At 39.8% G+C, this 25,602-nt stretch overlaps 1 protein-coding gene across 1 annotated transcript in view; it reads right to left on the bottom strand.

Annotated features, from left to right (window-relative positions):
* The window catches only part of sdc2 (syndecan 2), a 45,762-nt gene extending 22,229 nt beyond the window's left edge, over positions 1 to 23,533 (bottom strand). The window contains exon 1 of the mRNA XM_061664632.1: positions 23,105 to 23,533. Coding sequence (XP_061520616.1) covers positions 23,105 to 23,164 — 60 coding nt within the window. The 5' untranslated portion in view covers positions 23,165 to 23,533. The remainder of the gene's footprint in view (positions 1 to 23,104) is intronic.
* Between the last annotated feature and the right edge of the window lie 2,069 nt (positions 23,534 to 25,602).

Here is a 25,602-nt window from a genome sequence, read left to right as displayed (position 1 = left end):
ACAGGGAGAGGAGCTCTCTAACAGTGTGGAAGAGAGAAACAGGTCTTTCTTCATCTCATGCCATTGAATCCGGCTGTTGAGGGGCAGATACATTTTTTTGTGGAAAGGGTTGGCCTGTGCCTCCAATCTTTTTCGAATTTTAATAATTAAGTATTAGGTTAAGACACTTGCCAAGACAACACATTTGCTAAATCCAGCTTCTCAAAAACACGTTTGGCTGCATTCATTTTTTTGTAACCTAAAATCCAATTAAATGCAACTGCAGTTTGATTTAAAACAATGTTGACTATATAAGAAAAAAAAACTGCACAAAGAAAGTGTGAACATACTGTAATTAAAATATATTGGGAAAATATCAAATGTTTTTTATTTTTCAAAAATTCATCATATACTCCTAGATTTAATTATCATACAACTTTGTACAAAACTAAATGTAGTGGGCCTATCTATTTCATGATCAGTCGGTTCAGTCCACATTAATTTTTCCTTGTTGTTTTCTAGAAATGTGTTTCTTGTTTGCATGGTTATAGTTTCACTTGTTGCTTTAACATACACTTTATAGCCTGCGAATGAGTTTCTATGTGGACAGAACCCTTTTCTAAAAACAAGAATAAGGCTACGTTCACACTGCAGGACGTGATGCCCAATTCAGATTTTTTGGTTAAATACGATCTTTTTACGTAGTCATTCACAGTACAAAAACAAATGCGACGTCTCATGTTAACACAATGAGTCCGTGAAGCGACACGCATGCGTAAAAAACATGAGGCGCTGTGTTAACGAAAGCTTATATGACCCCTCGTCCTGACGCATTTGTGGCAATATAAAGGTTTTTATGCAACCGGAGCCAGCATTCGCTCATATTTATCACTTCTAAAGCATCTTCGTTTCGCCACTGACTGTTTTCTGCTCCTTCGTCTGCCATTGCTTTTCCTGCATGTCTCTTTTGTCGAACAGTTGTGACGTTTGTCACGTTTTGATGACATAGGTCGGATGAGCAGAACCTGAGTGTCCAGACTGCAATCACATCAGATACATATCCAGTTTACATCCACATACAAAACGGATAAAAATATTGGAATTGTACTGTTCACATTGACATGAAAAAAATCAGATACATGTCACATTGGGCAAAAAAACCTAAGTCCTGTTGTTCCAATTCAAGCTTTGTGGGTTACCATGACCTGAATGAATGAATGGACAAAATTATGCTTCTCAACCTTTATACAACTGTTGCAGTAGTTGTTTTTTTTTCTACTTAAAGCCACATTTTTTTGATACGGCTATTGAGGTTGACGCTCTTATTTTAACAGCAGTTTCATAGTCTTTCTAACGTTGTAGGTCGGTAGACAGTTGGCAACTGATGTTTCATGTAATGCATGAAAATAAAAATTGGATTCAAGTGAGCAAAATGTTGGTTCATAATTTAACTGACAGACTTAATTGCATTCCTTGATAAATAAAGCTGCTAATATTCACTCAGTGCTAGGACTTTAAATGGTGATGATGGCTCCCAGCTGAGATCTATCATTCTGTTATATAAGCATCTGCTGTGCAAACACTCACCTTTGCTGCAGGCTGACACACATTGTGCCTCGGACACAGAAAATGTAGTAACACAAGCTCCCAAATGATCTCGAGCACATATGCTACAAACGATGTTGGTTTAACTTGCCCAGTGACCTAATATACACGGATTCAAAAGACACAAGCATATGATCAACTGTTGCAGCTAATCTAGGCTGGATGCTGTTCACTTCACTTGTAACTGATTTTTTTTTAAAGCTTACACTGGAATGTCTTTTGTCTGAAGTCGATCTCTATAATTAGGTATTATGAATGAGTGTGATTGTTGCCCAAATGCTTTTGCATTCTTTGTGCTAGCACTTTTTTCTTGTTCAAGTACTGCGAAATACTGCTCATGTGACTACATACCCAGCATATGGCCTCTCTTCGGTTCAATAATGGGACAAAAAAAATAAAAATAACAAAACGCAATATTTTCCATGCATTTTGTAGTCGCACATGCACATCATATTAAAGGTAAAGAGGGATGTGAGGGCTCAGTGTCCTTAATCTTTGAAACCATTTCATGCACATAGTTTACAAGTGCAAGTGTCATGAAGAACTAATGATGTGCTTATCAACGTGCAGTTCGATCGCAAGGTGCAACGTCAACTGAATCTGGAGCTCAGTCACACCAATGCCAATCAAAAAAATAGTGATTAATTCATTGTAATTAACAGTCGTTACTCTAGGAACTGTTAAAGGAGCGGCTGTTGGAAGAGACTGTATAGATAGAATAGACTTGAGTGGTTTGCATGTCAGTCACTGTGAGTGCCTGCTGTGAGCTAAACCATTCTAGTGCTCAGTGTCAGAAAACGCTTTATTTCTCTGACACGACACACAGTCTGGTTTTCTCTGTCACTTCATCACTGCAAGGGCATGTTTCTCATCAACTTGCTTTTTAAAAATCGGTATGGTACTAGTGTTGCAAGAAAATTAACATCAAGGTGTGTATGTCTTTCTTTGAGCACCTGTACTGAATGTACATTTCCTTACATTTGCTTCTTACCCTTTTTTGCAAACTATCCATGCTGTTTTTAAATTTACAAATGGGCGGGAAAAAAAGTAAAGCTGAACCTTTTATGGTCACCTCATTAACACCTTGCTGGAAAAGTACTTGATGATTGAATGGGTCAAGGTTGAATGGGTCAAAGATGCCTTCCTGCAAGGAGATGGATAAATGTTAAATGTTCTTCATTTGCAAAGTACTTTTCTACCGCCAAGGAACTCCAAGTGCTCTTGTCACCTCATTCACCCAGTCATACAATGATTAATGGATATATATGTGACCCTGCTGTGACAAAACCGATCGGAAGTCGCACAGCCAGATTTTGAGCTAGACATGTTTTCTATAAAGGCATTACAAATGATCTCCAGTGATGTATAGATTGTTGTAATCAGGTAACAGTTGGTGAAGATATGCCCGTTTAAAGCTCAGAAGTGGCATTTCAGCGTTAGCCTAGCAACAAGGATGTTTTGTTTACATCACGAGGGACTCTATTATAACCTCTTGTTGGTTCATACGTGTAATGCCGCGGCTGCAGAGAACCGCAAGTTCCTTGTTTTGCGCGCGGCAGCAGTCGATTAGTGTCGGTGATTTCTCGTCGTTTAGTCTAACTTTTCTCATGGAAATTTAAAAAATAATTTTTTTCAAGGCATTAATTTTAAGAATTTCACATATATTCCAACTGGGAAATAATCTTAAATGCTTTATGGGCTCCAGCTGATCGGTTTCGTGGTGGAGGGTCACATATGTCATGAATAGGGTTAATTTTTATATAATCTGATGAATAATGGTAAAGACATAAAATAAAATAGAACATTTAGCAATTGTTTATGCTGCCTCGGTTTCTATATGGGTCAATGTCTTCCATGCTAAAGTAGCCATGTTAAAGTCCTACTTTCAAAAAGTTATTGATGATTTAAAATTGTAGGCATTCATAGTAAAGGCAATCCTTACTGCCAGAGCAAATGGTGGTACCCTATTGAAATACACTTCTTTTTATAACAGTAAAGACAAATGTGCATAACGGTAAAGACATAAAACGTTACATAAAAATCCTTGTCAGTTGCACAATTTACATGTGCTGTCCTTCAAACTCTGCAAATACAAGTGTATAAATGATCCTAACTTCTCATTCAACCATTTACACTCTTTCTTTATACAAGCATGCAATAGCAACAATAACATAACAAAAGACATGCAATAGCTCCAAGAAATTCACAAATTCATACAAACTCATTCATATTTAAAAAATAACACAATTTATTGTGTCTGCGATTGTGTAAATGAAAAATGGCTGCCTCAAGTCAAAACATGAGCTCACAGATCCATCTGGTGTATTGCAACAACATAAAATGCTCTCTCCACTGGCATTAATGGCAAAGACAGCTTGAATGCACCATTTGTAAAACAACAACAACAAAAAAGGAACTCTGGAGACACTAAGATGTATTTGCGCAAGTTTTTATAGAAAAGGCATATTAATCAAGAGGAGAAAAATCATATATACCCAAAATCTCTAATAAGCGTCTTCAGAAAACATGTTGCAAATCAGGAAATCATTTTGGATACCTAACGGTAAAGGAATTTTGGCATTAAAGGTTTGACAAATATTACTTTGGAATTATTTTTCTTTCTTAGAAACAAGTATGACCTTTTGATGGATAACAACTGCTGTAAATTCAAATACTCATATCAGTAAAATTAATTGATTTCCAAAAGGAAATTTAGTGGGCCACGTCTGTTGCGTTATTGATCAAATTATATCAAAATGTCCCGTGCAGAACAATAACACACTGATGAGTCAACACCAGGAGCAACTCAGGGTTCGATGATACTTCGAGAGAGCTGGGAATTAAACCCACAACTTCTGGGTGAAGAGACAACCACTCCATGATCCAAGCCTCGCCACCCCATCGGTGGAGGATACTACTGCCTTCAACTTCTGTTTAGCACTCACAACTTCTAGCATAACATCGCTCTTCCGTGTCTATTGCATTCATTGCAACTTCTTCACAACTGATGATGACCCACATTCCTCTGTCCAGGATACCTCACTCTAACTTTGACAAATAACCCCTAATGACCCGAGTAGAAATGCAAAGGTGTTAGAGTGAAAGAGAAACAGATGGAGCTATGGCATGCAAGGTGGGGGAGGAGAATGATTTTGGTGCTTTGTTGACTGATCTGATACAATCCCACTGCAGCAATTGAATTTTCAGCCAAGCCTTTGCTTAAGAGGATTTGGACTCTGGGGGAGTAGGAAGGCAATGGGACTACAGTGAGAAGGGGAACAAACCCATGATGGAATCGATGAAAAAGAAGGAAGAGAAGGGTTTGGCAAATAAAAATGAGAAAGTAAGAAAGTTCAAAGATAAAAGCTGTTGTCATCGCTCCGCATGTTTTTGCTATTTTAAGAGAGGAAGGATGTGAAAAGGGATCAAGACTGAAGTCACACATATTCTGTCCAAAAAGACAAAACATGAAAGGAAACGGAGTAATTTAAGAAGTATAGCAAGTGTGACATGAGAGGAGAGGCGCGACAGGTGCTGCTCTCTGATCCCATTATCCAGGGCTAATCCTGACCAGCAGTGAGCACGTTCATAGGTTTGTTGGCAAACGTGCTAGCATGTGTGTGTGTTTACACACTGAACGAAGCATTAGCTCAGTCTTTATGAAGCTGACCTGCGAGGTGGAGAGCTTCTCTGAGCTGGCATTGTTTATAATTGGCTGACAGAAAAGATATATTTTTTTAATTGTGCATATCTTTAAATAACAATTGAACTAAATCTTTGGAGGCCATTTACACAAGACTGAAAATCGATTTAAAAAGTTGTTTTGGCTGATCGTTTACACGCCAACTGTGTTTTTGGAGCCTTAAGTATTTGAAAAAGTCCTGGCATTCATATTACAGTGTTTACTGTATTTTATTTTATTTATTTTTTATTTTTTGGTAGGTTGACATTAAGGTCTTCAATAACAGAAGGTACTAACCATTCCATTTTACGATGTCACTGTAATTCAACGATATTGTGAAAATTCTTTTCCACTTGTATTTTAGTCATGTGAAGCAGTATTCCGATGCTTAAAATAACTCTGGCTCTTGAAACTCTGTACTCTAATGCTTTCCATCTCACACTCACTCACAAAGTGACAGTCCTGACAGCCTCAGATCAGATAAAAACAAGCCGAACGGCAGATGACTAATGTTGGGCTGTCAAAGTTAATATGGTCTCTGCGGCCATGTGCATATTCACATGCACCATATGAAGAACAAAGGACATGTAATTTATGCTTTATGATCTTAAACTATCATCAGCTCCTAGGCAATGCTGTGAGGATGCATCATCATGTTGCTCTAATCCAGTCTGGGCCACAAATGCCCGATGATAAAAAAATATTAAGACTCTGGGGATGAAAAATATCTGTTCGAAGACACTGCAATCCTCCTTTAATCAAGTCCAAGACAAAGAGTCGCATTTTCCAAGAAATGGCTAGTATTTCCAAAGACATCAATTCCAGAATAAAAATATTGCTCCATTTTTAGTTGATTTTGTTTAGAACCATTTTTTCATGGAGGAGATGTTTATACACACACAATATTTGTAGTGCTTGAAAATAGTCAACTGTAAATTCCTTGGAAAGCCTGAAATAAGATGTATTAAACATTCATTTGTCAAACTCTGGTATAGTGATGACAAACACTTTTTTAAGGGCTGTTTCAGAAGTCATGTTTAGCTTCAACTCGCTCTTCCCACCTAAACAGCGTAGGCCCTTGGCCAACAGAAACCTGGGAAACACTGCGATTGGCTGGCGACCAGTTCAGGGTGTACCCCACCTCTCCAGCACCCCGGCGACCCTAGTGATCCTCATGGACTGATGCATGGATGAGTGGAAAACAAAACACTGTTGTTTTGAGGATTACTATAAGCAAAGGCATTCATTAAGACTGTAATCACCACTGTAAAATCAGAGTCTAGGTATCTATAGTCATTTGAACGACCACAGATGAAGAGAAAATACAACTGACCAATCACATCTGTATGCATGTGACAATACAAATAGATGGCCATCAGCATCTGACAGTGATGATATACTGTATATAATGTGTTGATGAGATCTGATGGTGACTCATCACTCTATAGACAAGCCAAATATCTTGTTCAAAATCAGAGATGATGAAACAACCGCAGTTATAGACAGCTCTAATCATCAAACTGGCAATATCTGCAAAACAACATGGATCTGCGTTGGTTCAAGTGTGAACAGAGACAAGATTTGGCGTGGGCTAAACATTATTCATGGACAGTATTTGCACATTAATGACATTGTGTGATTATAGCAAAGCTGCATGCCAGGCACAGTGTAGTGTCCACAACCAATAAGCTTTGGGGAAAAAAAAAATCCAGAGACTCAATCTAATCCAAGCCCCAACAACGCCATGCATCCTTAAACTCAGAATTTGTGTGGGAAATGCTGTTAGTATACCTCGTGAGAGCGAGTGTCGTGGAAAGAAGAATGTGCGAACAGCCACATTAACCTATGTGGAGTCACATGATGAACTGATCCCACTGGCTGGACATTCGCCTACTGTGGCAAGAGGGCATATTCAATCTTATGTTTTGTTAGTCTCTTATTCAGACCACATGCAATCACTCTCAAAAAAAGGATAGTGGCTGTCTAACGTAATCAATAATTTCATGTTTGTAAGATGAACTTGATTAAATCAAGTGGAATTTGTATGAAATCTGGTCAACTTAACATTTCATAGATTCTTTCATGTTAAAATAACTGTTGTGCTGTCTTCACAAGTGTGGATGCTTAACAATGCTGGAGAATTTGAAAAATGTGCCTTTTGCAGTGGCAATGTTGCTAGGTGTTGTCTATGCTAAACCTGAGCTACCCTTCAGGACTGAAATACACATTTGAAGCTCTGCAGAAGAAAGGGAATGAGATGGAAACAAATATCCACAAAAGTGTAAGTTCTCAATACACTGCTTTCACATGCGCAATTTGTCTTTTTTCACAATCATATGTTGTGTAAATGTTAAATGGGGGCGGGGGGGAATCAAGTTTAATAGTTTTTTTTTTAAATCATCCATCCATCCATTTTGTGAGTCGCTTCTCCTCACTAGGGTCGCGGGCGTGCTGGAGCCTATCCCAGCTATCATCGGGCAGGAGGCGGGGTACACCCTGAACTGGTTGCCAGTCAATCGCAGAGCTTTTTAAATGATATCCTTCCAATTGTAGTAACTGCCAGTTTAAATATTGTTGCCTGAAATACAATTCCGTTTCAATATCTCCTGTTTGTTTTGTGTTATATTTCTATCCTTGACAACAAACCGGGTTTGGAGACTGTTTATTTTTATTATTATTTTTTTTTTTATGGTTACGTTGGCTTAACTTGATCATATGATTTAAAAAAAAAAAAAAGGAGGTTGGATAGTACATCCCCATCACAGTTTTGAGGCCGCGAGTTCAGATCCGCGCTTTGGTCTTCATGTGTGGAGTTTGCAGGTTCTCCCCGTGCCTGCGTGGGTTTTCTCCGGGTACTCCGGTTTCCTCCCACATTCCAAAAACATGCAGGGTAGGTTAATTGAAGACACTAAATTGTCCCTAGGTGTCAATTATATGTGGGTTAGCTTTAATAGACAAACCTATATAAACAAACTGTACTACTTAGAATAAATTAAGTTTATTCAACCCACATAAGTTAAATTACACCCAATCATAGTAATTTAGTTGAATTAACCATAATGAATTATGTTGACCCAACCCAAGTAAATTAAGATAGACCAATAGAATTGCTTAATGCTTCTTTCCAGGATTTTATTATTATTATTATTATTATTATTTTCAGTCCACTGTGCTGACTAATATTCTGCTCATAGTCTGTTCATTTAATGAGACAAAAAACAAACAAACAAAAAAAATCTTTACATGCTTAGACATCAATAATTTTCTGCTTATGGCGATTAGTCACCAAGTTCATAAAAATATATTAGGGATATGTAGCACTTTTTAATACTTATACCATTAGGTAACACAATGGAAATGGTCTAAGAATACTACATACTGCAACTCCATGGCAAATATACAACACAGAAGGTTTATTCCACTATTCCATTCTTATAAAATAAAGGAACAAAATATCTGCAAGTCATCTCAAGCTTTTTAACTGGAATAGTGGGCTGCACACGATATGTTTTGTTTGCAATAACAAAATGGGAGCCCAAATGAAAACAAAAAATGCTTTAGAAAAGCCAAATATTTTACAGAACTGTGTTTTTTACACTTCCTCACATGGATTCAGGAAAAAGATTAAAAACAAAATTCTAGCATGGTTTTTAATGCCAATCCTCTATTTTCTAGTTATCTACATGGTCATTTCCAGTCCTTTCCCTGTGCTGTAATTCTGCAAGAATGTGTGGTTTAAAAAGATGGCAGGCTGGTTTTCCTTAAAGCTCCTGAAACAGCACAATGTTCTCATAGACTGCTCCACCCCGGGCTCCAGGTTTACTATACCGCTTTTTTTTACTGGCGGTTTATAGGCTAGATGATGTGGTGTCAAGTAAGTGGAAAATAAAAATCTGTAGAGAATTTAAGTGACATAATTTACACAACTAATGGGAAAGCTGGGGATAGAGCCATTATCAAAACCCACCAGTCAACAGATGTTTACAGCAGCATTTGCACTTAACGTTCAGCAAACGTTCTACTAAAAGCCTCGTGCGGTCACCGAATCACACATAGCAAAGTGCAACCACACGAAATAGAAGCAGAACCAGACACAATCAGGTGAGTTTGTAGGTACCACTGCATGCCACAAACAGATGTCGCAAGAGCAGTCTTCACTCAATGCTTTCAAGCACTACAGTAGCTTGTGTTTATGAATTCACGGGATAATTATGTCATGTATGTGAAGCGATTATGATTCGGTTACTGGTTTGGTCTGTAACGTGAGAAAATAGGGAAGAAAGTTGATCATTGTTTTCCAAAGTAAAAGCACACGTTTGCAAATGTCTTATTTTGAATAAAGACAAAAGATGATCAGTCTGTTTTCATGAAGGACTATTGAAGTCAGAGCATATTTACAGTTGAGAGGCTCACATCGGAGGATTTGGAGAAGTTTTAGTTAAACAATGGCTCTAAACGATAAATTGATTATCAAAATAGTTGTCGATGCATTTGATGATTGATTAGTTGTCGATTAATCGATAATTTGTGACACCTCTAATATGTATAAACCTGACAGAATTGAAATTGTGCAATTAAGCATTAATACTCACTGTAGTAAAGTGGTCCAAATGGGATACTTGCAGTGTCAATATGCTTATTGACTATTTGATAAAAATGACCACTGATGAAATGATACGACGTAGTTGTATCCAAAATTGCACCTTCAACGAGCGTGCACACGTTATTCACATTCAAAATGTAAATAAATGTTCCATGTGACGGGGTTTATCTTGTTTGTAAGCCGGTGTGCTGAATAATACACCCAATCTCTCAGAATAATGGAGCACTGGTGTGCCGGGTTATTCTTCTGAAAGGGTTTACACTTTACAGACTTTACAGCGAGCGGGAACACAGATGGCCGTTAAGAGAGCATTAGTATAGATTAACTTGCCTGGTAGAACCACTGCATAGTGACTCTGATCAGTTTAACAACCATGCTCGAGAGTGCATATTGCGGGTATGATAAGGCTAGCTATTTGACTTTTTCTGCTATACTTACTTCTCCTTTTACTGCTACTGCTGTTAGTACTAGTTGCAAACAAACGAAAAAAAAAGATAAAAATATATACAGAAGAGTAAGTGGTGTCACAAATAGCAGTTATTACATTCTCCAGAAAATATATTTGCGTATTCAGCTTGTATGAGGTAATACATCCATCCTTTGACTTATAACCATATAACCAGTGCATCTTGAAAAGAGAATGTGCAAATTTTCAAAGAAATATAACATTAATACACTAAATGCACCGATTGCAGATGATTTGAAGTCAGTACTGCAGTTCATCAAAATAATGCACAAAGGTTTTAGTCACTAGCATACAGAGAATGCAGCACATTTATATTTCTGAGCTCAACTTCCAAAGCTACCATAATATAATGTCTACTGCAACAAGTTGCTAAAGCTTGGATCAGACTACAAGACAAATTTGGTCTTTCACGATTGTGAAATCGTCAGATATATAAAATCTTGCCGTATCTCAGGCAGGCAGTGGCAACACTACACAACATTTATTCCGATAGCACCGTAGCCCGTCTTTTAAAATCACCGGGCTTTAGTTGTCAAATCAAACACTGTCGGAGAGGCGCAACCAGAAAACGTGTCACCGGTCAATGCGACCAGATACACTTGTTACCATGGCGACGACAACAACAATGCGACGCGCCAATGTATTGTGTTGGGGGAAAAGGAACAAAATGAGGACAAACGTGTGGTGGTCATCACCGCTGCATACAAGGATTGCTTGAGGCACAATATGTTCATGTACCTTTAATACGATACAGCTTGCAAGCAGGCAACAAAACGTTATGTAGCCTAGCAAGCTACTCCTGCACTAACGCTTGTATGTAAACATGCCGGTATTCTGTCGAATCATGCTCTAAAGCGTTGGTAAACATTGGTTCGTGCGCGTGAATAAATGTTGACAACGGGGTGCAAGTATGTTGACAACGGCAAGCACGGGAGGCGATGCGCCGGTCACAATACGCAATCCTATTGGTCGATGTCAAGGTGGGCTGTCGGAGACTTATCGTTGGTATGTCACACTACTGGGAAGATTTCCCCCAAAAAATCAAACATGCTAGACTTTTCATTTTGTCGTCGTAATGCTATCGTAGTTGCCAAATCGTTGGTCGTGGATTATGTCACATTACAAGAAATGTTGTTATTCCCGACAAAATACGTCGGGCTTATCTAGGAAATCGGCTGCGATAGCTAATCGGGCCAGTATCGGGGCTAAAATCCTGTAGCCTGCTCTTGGCATAAAATATGTCAAACATGGAATTAAGTATGAGGTTTGATGTCCTGAAACCAATATAGGCTGGTCTTCCAACCCATTTACACTGCAGGCTTACCAGCCAAACACTTGATCTCAGTGCATTTAATGCAGAACAGAGGTGCATAATTATCGTACAATATTCCTGCCTTGAGACGGCACGGCTGAAGACTGGTTAGCACATCGGCCTCACAGTTCTGAGGACCTGGGTTCAAATCCGGCCTCCCTGTGTTGAGTTTGCATGTTCTCCCCGTGCCTGCGTTGGTTTTCTCTGGGTAGAGTGGTTTCCTCGCACATTCCAAAAGCATGCACGGTAGGTTAATTCTTGACTCAAAATACGAATGGTTGTTTGTTTATACAGTATGTGCCCTGTGATTGGCTGGCGACCAGTTCAGGGTGCACTCCCGCCTCTCGCCAAGAGATCGGTGCCAGCACACCTGCTTCCCTAGTGAGGACAAGCGGTGAAGAGAATGGATGGATGGATTCCTGCCTTGAACAGAAACTGGTCTGATTAGTTTGGCGATATGGTAACAAGACAAAAAAAATGGCACTATCGTTTGTTACATTAAAAAGGTACAAAATATAAACAAGAATGTACAGTTTAAGGTATTTATTGACAATTGTTTTGTAATCAATTACAGTGACAACAAACACTTGCGACTGATGAATATTCATGAGGACTCACAGATATTTCCTTTATGAGATATGTTGACACACCATCATGCATTTAGTGGAAAAATGTTCCGTCCTTTGTGAGATATTTTTGTCATGAAATTCTATGTGAGCTCATCATTTTCTAAAATAACAAATTTCTCATGCAAATGGTCCCAAATTAAGTCCATCCATCCATTTTCTGAGCCGCTTCTCCTCACTAGGGTCGCAGGCGTGCTGGAGCCTATCCCAGCCATCATCGGGCAGGAGGCGGGGTACACCCTGAACTGGTTGCCAGCCAATCGCAGGGCACATACAGATGACTCGTGTAATTTGTAGTTGGTTATACAACCCATATAAAAGGCCTTCATTTACACACTTTTCCTCTGTGCTGTTTTAATGCAATTTGGGTGATGGAATGGACATACCACACATTTGAGTACTGTCCAGACATGGGTAAATCAGTTTTAGAGATGATAAAACAAGCACATACATAAGAGCAAGATGCACAGATCACATAGATGTGTTAAATGGGTACTTTGCCAAGTTCCACAGCAATCTTGGAATGGAAAAATTAAGATGATGTCATAGCATCAACAAGACAGTAGTTTTTGGACAGTTAGATGGAAATTCTCTTAGATCATTGTCCATTAAACAGAACAAAAGTCAGTTCCAGTGTTCCACACACAGCATTTGACTTTGGTTAATTAACATGGCGACAACACTCGCGTGGAACAATATATCTCATGACAGAACTGTCGTGACCCAGCTTCTACACGCCTTGACATCTCAGGACAATGAGGTAATGGTGGACATGTGTTTATTATTTTGGAATAGTATTGACCTACTTTCCATTTCAAATTCAAGTTCCGATAAATCAAAGAGGATTTTTTTTTCCCCTAACATTTTTCAGCCAATTAAGATGCCCATTGAAAAGAATGTGTTAAGTATTCATTAGGGTACTTTACCTAGTAAAGTTGAACCCTTAAAGGAAAAGCATTTGTTTGGAATAAGAATTAGGAATTAATTTTAAAAAGAAGGGCAGGATAGGGGTGTAATGACATACATTCCCATCGTAAAAAGTAATCAATTGTACATGCGGCTGTGTTTCTTTCACAACACCCCTTGTCAAGTTAGACACGTTTCACACCTCACACAACAAACAGGCAATCAAATCCTGCCTTGGGGAGTCCTGAACACCAAAAGGCAGACAGGCTTCACACTTATCAGCCCCTCGCTCCCCACTCTTTCACCCTCCTCTCCTTCTCCACCTCAATCAGAGAGTCCCCTACCCAAACTGGAGGCAGGCTGTGAAGTCAGAATGAGAGAAAAAAAAGCAGACATCTTGACACTGGGGTTTTCCCGACATTTCTTTTTTGTCACAACACAATACTAATGCCATGTTGCCAGTGAAGATTCCATTTTCTTAGCTAAATAAATGGAGGGGAAAGGAGAATAAGGGTAAGAGTAGAAGAAAGATGAAATATTTGCTTTTCAAATTAACCAGTTTATGTGATATGTGCACATGCATTGTGTTTTTGGTTGATAATTGGCTAGCTTGTGCGGCCCAATAAGACCACAGCTGCTTTTATAGTGGATATAAAAAGTCTAAACACGCCCGTTCAAATGCCAGCTTTGTGTGATATAAAAAATGAGACTAGGAAGAAGAAAATATGTGTTCTTGAGCCAAAGTACTGACCTCAACCCGATTGTTATGCTGTGGCATGACCTCAACAGGGTTATTTACACCAGACTTCCTAGGACTCTTGATGAGTTGCGACGGTTTTGTGACCAGAAATGGTCCAAAGTTATTTCTGATTGCTGTGCATGGCTGATCTGCAACTAAAGGAAACATTTGGTTGAGGTTATTGCTCCCAAAGAAGGGTCAACCAGTTGTTAAATCTAAGGGTGAACTTTCTTTTTCATCACTGTCTTCTGAATGTTTGCTATTTTCAATAGAAATATCCATCCATCCATTTTCAACACCACTTATCCTGGTTAGTGTCACGGGGTAATGGAGCCTATCCCACCAGACTTTGGGCGAAAGGCAGACTACACCCTTAACTGGTCGCCAGTCAGTCACAGGGCACATATACACATAGACAATCATTCACATTCACACTGTCACTGAGTGAGAACTGAACCCACGCTACCCGCACCAAAGTCAGGCGAGTGTACCACTACACCATCAGTGACTCAACAGAAATATGAAAACCTATTTTTTATGTGGCCGTTTCCTGTCATTTTTTGTAGTCACATCTTAAAGCACAAGTCATGTTCTACAGAGAGCTTCCACTCATCAGACTCATCTCATGGGTCAAAGGTGTCAGTCAGAAGAAAGAATTTTCAAGGCATTTGATATACCATGGAACATAAGTGGAGAAAATATGGCACAACAGTGACATTACTAAGAAATGGACATTCCTAAAGAATACAGCCGAAAACTGTTAAGGGAGGCTTCCAAGAGGCCGACAGCAACGTTGAAGGAGCTGCGGGGAATTTTTTGCAAGTACGGGCTGTTCAGTACATGTGACAACAATCTCCCGTCGTCTTCATATGTCTGGGCTGTGGGGTAGAGTCAATAGATGGAAACCTTGTCTCACTAAAAATCTCCCATGCAAATGCATGTGGGGAAATGTGGTATGAAACGATGAAACCATGATTGAATTATTTGGCCATTTCCAACATCACCAAAGAAAAACCAATCCTACAGTCAAGCATTGCATTTTTGTATGCAGCCGTGGCCCAATGGTTAAGATCATCCCCTGCTACCGTGGGGTACCAAGGTTTAAGACACCGACTGGACCATCACGGCTGTGGTGTCCTTGAGCAAGACACTGATATCCTGAAATGCTCCCCGGGTGATGCCCCCTGCTCCAGTGTGTTCCACTAACATGTGTATGTGTTCACTGTGATGGGTAAAATGCAGAGAACAAGTTTTGTGTGCATGCATGCATGTTCATGACAATAAAAGGTGATTCTTCTTCTTATTCAGCTGGAACTGGGGCCTTAGTCAAGGTGGAGGGCATTATGAACTGTTTTCAAATACCAGTCAGTGTTAGCATGAAACCTTAAGGCTTCTGCTAGAAAGCAAAAAAAAAATAAAAATATCAGGAAAAGACTGGCAGTGCAGCTGAACTTTATTTGGGGTTAATCAGAGGCACTTTAAATGGTGGCAGGTGCCTCATTTAACACGTTTGAATTTGATTAGTTAATTGTCAATATAGCCCCAGTTATATGAGTGTGTGCACACTGGTGCAACAACATTATCTCACATTTGAACAGGGGTGTGTAGAATTTTTATATGTACTGTACATTCGTAATGTGTTTCCCCTCAAGGCTTGGAAGCTGATTTGTAGTGTATATAAGCATTTGGCCATTAAAAAGACAAAATGCATCAATCCAGGAACATAAAAAAGCCTACAAACAAAAACACACATTGTCAACACAGTCTTGACGATGTGTTACTTGTAAATCATGTATGCACAAGTCCCTGCTAAAGTAAAACCCTCTTTAGGACATGTCAACAAGACAGGATGAGAGGGAAGAAGGAGTCTGTAAAGGAAAGCAACCCCCTCAAACATGCGTACGTCCAGCAGATGTTCGCAGATCCAATACACCCCCCAAATGACAGGAAATAAATGAACGAGGTGGAAAACGTGACAGCAGCTGTGTGACGGGGATTGTAATGCCACAATCCAAGACAGTCAGTGTTTACGTGGCGGTCGAGGAAAATCTGATTACTGTGCGAGTCAAACTGAAACAACAGTTTTAAGATCGATAAAAACACCTTCCTCTGTCTAATTGTAAATACGAGTGTTGTTGTTTTTTTAAATTAGACTCAAACACCAGGCTAATTCAAGCTATTGCAGCATGTAAACAATGAATCCAATCAGATTGGACCACAACAATTCATAATTGCTCAACAGTTTGACAGGTTGTGCATCTGGTCACCATCTAATCTTGGGACACATGGAAAAACAAGCATTCACACCTATGAAGAGTTTTGACACTTCAATGAACCTAACATCGGGGCACTAGTAGCACTGATGCGACCAACTTTTTCAGTTGGTCGCACCAGCATGTGGTTTGGTCACACCATTTTTTGAGCGGGCGTGCTGGACCCTAAGCCAGCTATCGTCGGGCGAGAAGCAAGGTACACCCGGAACCGGTCGCCAGCCAATTGCAGGGCACATATAAACGAACAACCATTCGCACCTAAGGGCAATTTAGAATCCTCAACCAACCTACCAACCAACCAACCAACCTGTCTTTGGGATGTGCGAGGAAACCGGAGTACCCGGAGAAAACCCACCCAGGCACGGGGAGAACATGCAAACTCCACACAGGCGAGGCCGGGATTTGAACCCCGGTCCTCAGAACTGTGAAGTGGACGTGCTAACAGTCATCCACCGTGCCGCCTCGATATATGATATTTGCAAAAACTTTCACTATGAACAAGGTTTTTTTTCTGCAACAAGGAGTAGCAGACAAAACAGGTAAATTAAAATTTAAAAACAAAAGGCTTTACTTTTATTTGATCATTTGTTCGACTCAGAGGGGCCAGTTTTTATAGTGAGGGCTGCTAACCCTCTTCCTCTGGGAAAACCACTTCATTTTGAGCATTACCACAACCAAATGATTGACATACATTTTTTTAAAAAGTGTACCGCCACCATTTCAAAGTATTGTTTATGTTTATGAACACTATTTTGCAAATGATTTACTTATTTACAAAACAAACCAATTAACCTATTCAAAATCACAGTCCCAAACAGAACGTGGATAAATCATTACTACTGCAAATATTGGACATTATTTCAATGATATTTTTTTTTTTTTTAACTTTACACATACAGTATCTTCATATGTCTATGCTATAAACAGGGTTTAGACAGACAGACAGACAGACAGACAGACAGACGAGTTGAAGGCTCCCACTTGTTATTTAAAATAAATAAGTAGTGGGCCAGCATCAAGATAGGTATGTGGTGCCCACTGGCCAGACACAACGGCGTACTGCCCTGTCTGTGACACGCATACGCAGTGCGCAGTACCCGGCGGTGCTGTGATAAAAGCGCGTCCTATCTAGAAGAAGCAGTCAAGTTATGTTGCAGCAGGCAGCCAATCATACTGGAGCGGGTCGCCTTTAACTCAAATGGAATTCATAAACAATGATTGAGAAGGCGTCACAGCACTCTCTCTCTCATGCTCTCTCTCTCTCTCTCGCAGGAGATTGCAGTGGAAAAAAGGCAACTTTCAACCAAAACATTCACTCGCAAAAATGCGACAAAATGAAATTTTAATCCCACAAACTGAAAAAAGGTTGCAGTCCTAAACCCTGCAACATCCATGTTTTTGGAATGTGGACGCAAGTGGAAGCAGTGCGTCTACACTGTTTTTGTTGTGTTTTTTAAATTCCATGTAATTTAGAAGCAACTTATCAACACTGCATACGTATTTACAAGTCACTCCAAATATATGCTGCGAGCCGGGGGGTCGGGGGTGGTTGGTGAGGGGTTAGGGAAGCCCATTCATGTGGATCTCTGCATACCATATATGCAGAGTTGTAAAGAGTAACAGTATTCAGAATCAGAATCAGAATCAGAATCATCTTTATTATATTGATCATATTTGAGTTTAATTTAATTCCACTTGAAACATAAAGCACAAAGTAGAAATGTGTTGTGATGGAGACAATTGATTTGTGAGACATGTCAATGACCTGACATCATTTTCAATTGACGTCTCCATGAAATGACAACATTAAGGGGGCAGATATTTCATTTCTCCAAACATTTGCCTCTCCTCGCTCCTCTGTTATTCTCCTCGACTCCTCAATGAGATCTCTGGTGAGAGGAGCTAACATGCGAAAACAGGGGAGCGAGAAGGTCGCAAATAAATGACATTTAGCTAATGTGCTGGTTGCGCTATAGCTGTGCATGTAAACAAAACAAAACAAACAAAACAAAAACCGGAAGAGATAGTCTGTTTCCTGCTGGTGAAGTGATGAGTGGTGGTGGGCAATGTATAGGAGCAGACAGGAATGAGGCAAGGGAGTCAACATGATGTTTATCCATCAGTGTGATTCCGTTTGAGTGACAAATCAGGAATTCATGCTTGAACCCAAAAAAAAGGAAATGGTGACTGAAACATTAGTCTAGCAGTCCCTTCCTTCTGTTTCTTGTCAAGTATCCATTAAAGATCGTATGCCTCGCACGCCGGGGCCAAGTGAATGCACCCCCTGAAGGGCTGGACGCCAGCGAGTCGGTAGCTCGCTCTGCAGACAACTGACAAGACATCCCACGTGTCGGTGGCATACTTTCATTCGAAAGAAACGAAACCAGTGCAATGAAACACAATCACGAGCATGGAACAGGGTAGGAGTGGGGTGTCTGCATCTTCGTTTTGGCAAGTTATGAGTTAATGTAAAATAAAAGAACATCATTAAATATACAACAGCAGAGGCTGCAGTCAGAGGACAGCATCTGGCTTCCTTTTCTGTGACAGCATGTGCTTTCATTTCAACCCTCCATCAGAACCTTTATATAACAAACTTTTTCTAGGTGCTCATCCTGTGTCCTTGTATATTGCTCTTTTAGAATCTCAGCAATTACAACTAGGAGAGAGCAGATTGTCTTCACATCAGACATTTTATGTATCCATCAGGAAATGTAAAGTGAAGAGAAAAAAAAAGAAAATATGCACAACTAATTGAGCCAATAAAAGGTATCTTATGTGCTTTCCAACTAAGCCAGTGCCTTATCCATTCCAGTACCCTGGCAAAGAGTGTGTCATCAACGCATACACATACTGTAGATTGATTCAACAGAAACACATTAAGAGCAGTAGAGAATAACAGGCATTTCATTTTATATAGCCTTCCGATAAATCTTGCGTGTTATTTGCTCCTGGTGCATCTGAAAAGTCAATGACATGTGGAGATCTATTTTGTGGAAATTGTATGTTGAGCGGAAGGACAGCATGCATGGCTCATTTCATTCCCACCAAATCAGCAGATACAAAACGATCATTTAGGCCAGGAAAAAAACTCAAACTTGAATACTCATTAGGATCGAGATAATACATGCATCACAATGCAGAGCATGTACCTTTTTACAATCCGTTCAAATGCCCGGTTCCGCATAAAGCCCATCCACCCTTAAAGCAACACTAAAGATAAGCTCCTCTTTTTTTTTTGACAATTTGAAGGTAGTTTAAAACTTTAGTAGTCCATCACAGCAATCTGACCTCATCTGCCTTATTGAGAAAATTGCTGAGAGAATTTTCACCTTCAGACTGTGTTCAGCTTATTACTGACTCGGCCTTAAATCCCCTCGACTTGAAACGACAATCAGTCCCTTTAATTTAGGGTCTATTACTGGCACTATTCTTGCTTTCAGTTTTACTTTATATTTCCATATTATTTTGAGAATACACGGTATGTGAGCAGGTGCAACTTATTTGCATTATGTTACAAAATGTTGATGATTTATGTCACGACTGCTACCGAGGACGTTATTAAAAGAGCAGTTGCTATCTTAGTTGTGCTGAAAAAAGTGATCAACTAATTGGAAACTGGTTCAGCTGTCTCCCCAGTGCTCTACAAAAACCTAACAACCGAAAGAAAACGTTCAAACCGTTCCAGCGTTCCCTTTTAAAACATGACCAAAATTACAGACCACAAGGTTTAATGAGTGGAATGCAGCAAAACACTGCAGGTCAGTCTTACTTCTAGGTCTAAGCCTTCATTTTAGTCCTTATTCATAAGAAAGAAAATGTCATCAGCTTGCAGTGATCATTATTGTGATGTCATTTGAAAACAACCCTGTAATTACTTTTTTTTCAACATATGGAGAGACCCCACATTATGCACAAGTACTGTAGAGGCTTTTTAAGCCAATTCGAGTGTTGGCATACTGTACCGGCCCATGTTACAGTTTCGAGTAAGTTCTCCCATAGCCTGATAGTGGTGAAGCAGCCATGCAATCCAACTTTGATCCCGTTGACCCAATCAATCAGTTTGACCCTAAATAGCACAATGTTGACTAAATGACCCCAGGTTTCATGTGATCAGATGAGACAACTAGACTTTACACCGATCTCACAGGCCTGATCGGTATCGGCCGATAATTTGCATTTTATGCTGATCGGGTTTAATGTCATAATTCCCCGATCCGATCAATGACGTAATTGATCGGCTCCGCAAAAGACATTTACTCCACGTCGGCGTCGTGTACAGTATATTTCAATCCAAAAGCTAGTTTATTTTTACCCTTGTTGCGTTTCTTTTGACGTAGTACTGTAAATATCTGATGTCGGCGGTGTGGGACAGACAACACGTAATGCCCGGATCAGACTACAAGACAAATTTGTTTTTTCACGATTGCACTATGTCGGACTACTTCAATAAAATGTTGTATTCCGATATCACTGCATCCCGTTTTTTTACAATCACTGGGCTTCATCTTGTCAACTAAAACGCAACCGGATACACTCGTTACCATGGCGATGACAACAATAATGGATCGCACCATGTGTTTATAAGAACAAAATGGGGGAAAACGTGTGTAGGTGGTCACCGGTGTTCAGGAGAGGATGTTCGTTTAAGGCTTGCTTGAGGTATTTTCACGTACTTTTAATACGATACGGCTCGCAAGCAGGCAACAAAACGTTATGTACCCTAGCAAGCTAGTGCTAGCACTAACGGTTGTAAGCGAACATGCAGGCGTTCTGTTGAATCGTGCTCTAAGGTTTTGTTGTGTCTAAACTAATTTAATTACAATAAAGTAATTTAATGACAGTAAGTTAGCACCCGTTATTTCTGTCATGTTGTAAGGTTGGTTTGACCTGACTGATTAGAAAACACGATCTGACGAGAGCAGTGATTTCCAACCTATATGGAGCCAAGGCACATATTTTACAATTGAAAAATCTCACAGCACACCAACAAACAAAAATGTCACAAAAAGGGGATTCACTACGCCTCACTGGCATAAATAGATGAACAAAGATACATTATTTATTGTAAATATATTTTTTTCGATCAATTAAGTAGTATATACAATATACACAGTCGATGAACAAGTCATGTAAATAGACACATTGCTCCATCTTGTGATCGGATCGGTCATCGGTTATCGTTTTTTTTTTTTTTTTTTTTTTAAACTTGCTGATCAGTGATCGGTAATCGGCCCCAAAAATCCTGATCGTGTCGAACCTAGCGACAACATACTGTATCTTTGGTTTATTAGTTCTGTTTCACTCACTTCTCCAAATACCAAATTGTTTGCATTTTTGCAACGAGTAAGAGAAGAGAATGTGAAATGACACCAAAACCTGACCAAGTTTACCAACCCATGAACTAATATGGACCGAAGAAGGTGAAAAGCATCCTAAATTGACAAATAAAACATGATTTTATCTGCTTCAGTTATGCAAACAAAATAGCCATTAATGCAGGGAACTGAAGGAGGTGAAGTTTTACCTCCACATGTTCTAAAAACCAGCCAATAATGTCCATGGGATTTGCTAATTAAAACACACACAGAGGAGCCAGGTTATCTACCACTAGTCGACAGTCGTGCCAAATGAGAATCAATGTCATGTGTCAAGTAGCATCGGGGTCACTGATAAAGAGGAGCCCGATATATTGATCAGGTTAAAGTGTGTGATTTGATTTGCAATTGTTTGTATTGTTCAGGCAAAACAAGCTGGATTTCTTTTACACTTGCATGAAATCCGACACTGTAACAAATACTACGTTTTGTGCGTCCGGTGTCACAAAATGGTGCTGCTGAACAGAGACTATGACCGCATATGCTCACAGTCATATGATGGCAACGTCAGGTCAAATATGATAACAGTACACGCAGATGAACGTATGTAATAACCTTTTTTTTTTTTCAAACATATAGCAAAGGGTTATTAAGGGTCTGATGTGGCTAATTGGACCACCAGTTCTGACACAGGAACAGGCAGTGGGCCAGGCGGCGAGTCGCAACCCACGGGGAGACAACAGGGAGGGGGTGGGGGGGTTGGAAGCGGTCATCATGATGGTGCCAAAATCTGTCACTGCAACCACAGGGCTAATTTGCAAACGGGATGCACACACACACACACACACACACACAGGAGGGAGGCGAGAGTCAAAGGTTCAAAGCAATGACACAAAGTTGCAATGACTGTTGAAGATGCAGAATGAACAATTCAGTCTGGTGGACGCTAAAGAGATCAATGCATGAGCTGCACAGACAAATCTGCCTGAGAAAATATGAATTACTCCGTTTCGATGGACACTGTAATGCGACATGTTTAGTGTTGCAGTTGGAATTTGTTGTGGTATACAACTGCACTGAATCAAAAAAGCTGCCGATGATATTTTGCACAGAGATGGGGGGGGGGGGGGGGGAACCGGGTCAATCAAAACTGAACGAATGTGTGCTATAACTCTTGCGCTGATCAAATCAGAATCGGTGTTTCTAAACGCTGTCGCCACAGAAGGTTTGAATTGGCCGATGCTTACTTGTCACGTTACCGGTGACAAGAAAGCAACCCAAACTGTTACACGTGTGTGTGTGTTTTTTAAGTGACTGCTTCTGTGGAGGTCCATTTTCAGAGAAAAACAAACAAAACTAAATCCTGGCACACTGTAAGTTGTTTTTGAGCTTTTGTATTTGCTAATATTCAGATGTCGATCGGTCAACGTTTCAGCAGTGTCTTGTTGTGTTTCGCGTCAGGGGAATGTATAGAAAATATACGCGAGTCTTGAGTTGCCCTGCACCCAGGTTGCCTTCCCCCTCCCCAAACGCTCAACTAAAAAAAAAAAAAAAAAAGTAATAAAACGTTTTGAAGTTACTCTGAACAAACTTACCCTTTCCCCGGAGAGGTAGACTGCCAAGCCGACGGTCAAAATGAAGCAAACGTTCCTCATTATTCCGTTTTTATTTTTTGGGGGTTACTTTTTGTTTGTTTGTTTTTTTGTAGCGTTGCGAAGAGAGCGAAATGCGGTCTTCTCTCCGTCCCTACTTCGCCTTGCTTCCCACTTTTGGCTCCAAACTCCCTGTCGCTTCTCTCGTGGAACCCCCACTACGTGTTGCGTTTTTTTTCGTTTTTTTTCCTCCCCCCTTGTATTCCCCTCGACTACTTCTCAAAAGCACTCGTTGACTTAGTTGTTGTTGTTGTTGTTTGACCTATCCTTTGTAAAATTGACAAACAAAGGCAGAAATAAAGCTTGGGTTAATAGCAAAATCCTTCGCGCTGCGCCTGGCCGGTAATATCCGCACGAGACACATCGCTCGAGCCGCACATGCTCTCTCTCTCTCTCTCTCTCTCTCTCTCTCTCTCGCTCTCTCTCTCTCTTTCTTTCTCTGTCCTGAAAAACTCGCGTGTGTTACGACACTGTCAAATTGTATTATTACACATCAGTTTGCAAAGAATAAACAATTGTTTTCTATTTGGTTGTGGATGTACGAGGGCAGACTTGATTGAGTGATCTCTCTCTCTCTCTCTCTCTCTCTCTCTCTCTCTCTCTCTATATATATATATATATATATATATATATATATATATTTGTATATATTTGCTTATTCCAGAGCAATGTATTAATCCTACATCTCACGTTATTTGTTGTTTATTTATTTATTTTTTTACTGCTACTTTTTTCCAATGGGCAGGCAGCAGCCAATTGTTGTATGTGCACAAGCGATCAGTCGCATTGAGTCGAAACGTTGATGTGCAATGCCTCCCCCTGCTGGTGGATGCAAGCCCTACACCTAAAATGGGGCAAAACAGTCACATGAGCAGAGGTGGGTAAAGTACAGTACAGTACTCACAATCTGTACTTCAGTAGAAGTACAAATACTTGTGTTAAAGACTGGTAAAATAAGTAGTACTGTAATACTGTAGTACAGTGTATACATTCCGTTTCAACCCCTGTACTTCAGAGGTTTTTTTGTTTTGTTTTGTTTTTTAAGTGACTAGAACGTACGTTCAAATGAATGGAGCCAGCGAGCCTTCTTTCAAATATCAATTTTTTCGATTTCCATATTTTATTCTCATCAACACCTTCCTCTCTCATTAGCAACCTGCTTCTTCCTTAACTATTCGTCTATCTTTTGATGGTTTAAGGAATGTGATCAAGTACAAGATACTGAATATACAGCATCAAAGGCCTATGCAGGCTCGCCGGGCATCCACTTGTGAATCGCTCAGCAATTCTACACAATGATCACTGTACGTAACGTGCACTGTTTTGAAGCCGGACGTGAGCCAGGGGTGCCATATGTTGGTAGCATGGTTTATTCATGTTGGAAAGTTGTCAAAGACGAAATGTTACCAGTTTGATGTTGGATTTTTTAAAAATGTAAATCAATTAAAAATATAAGCGGCGATCAACTCACCTGACAACCTGGTAAGAAGTAGAGCATTGACTGCCAGTGGCTTTCGAAGCCCAGCCATCCAGCCATTACGTAGGACACAACCTTTATACGGTGTACACTATTTATTATTTGAATAAAGTTTGTGTACATTGTTGTAGACTGTGGCCAACTTGGTGAACAAAAATTAGAGTACCAAACCCTAAATTTCATATTTTGTGGCGTAACCTTTTGAGGCAATCACTACAATCAAACTATTGGTGTAACTCTTGAACATGAGCCTTGAACATGGTGTCTTGAATGTGTGCAGGGTACGATGAAAGCTCAAGACTAACAAGGCATTTTGGAACAAAACGTCGTGCCCAGTGACAGAACGCTTGGTCACAGCCGCAGGCCAATGGTCCTCCAATAGGGTAATGACACAAAGCACACAGGTAAAAACACCCAAGAATGACTAAAACCAAATTATTGGATTATTCTCATGAGCCCTGACCTAAATTCTATTGAAAATTTGTGAAAGGAGAAACATTTGAGAGACGAAAATGCCCGACTTTCACGAGTTAATATATAGTAGATTTTCATTTATTACTCCTTTTGTCACATTCAAGGTATTTCAGTCAACACTGCGCTTTTCCCTTTCTTTAAAGAAGTGTACCAACAATTTTGTCCATGTGTGCATACTAGATCCACAGTGCACTAAAGTTCAGCTTGTAGAAATATTACTTCACTTTACATAGACAATAGAATGCAAACCTCTGTCTAAGCCGTACAATTCCAAACACCTCCAACTGCCATGTTTAATTTTTTTTTAAAAATACATTTTCGCATGCCAAGTATGCAAAAGCAAAAATAAATTTACCTCATGGCCTCCAGCGTTTAAACTTGCCAGAGTTAAAAATATGAAAAAGCAATCCAAGTTGGATGATTTAGTAAACTTCAGTAATTGAAATTCTTGTTGATGTAAGAGCCTGTCAAAAGATGTCCAACAGAATAC

This window comes from Phycodurus eques, chromosome 20, assembly GCF_024500275.1.
Source record: "Phycodurus eques isolate BA_2022a chromosome 20, UOR_Pequ_1.1, whole genome shotgun sequence".
NCBI classification, from domain to species: domain Eukaryota; kingdom Metazoa; phylum Chordata; class Actinopteri; order Syngnathiformes; family Syngnathidae; genus Phycodurus; species Phycodurus eques.
This window is presented reverse-complemented; position numbering and strand designations above follow the sequence as displayed.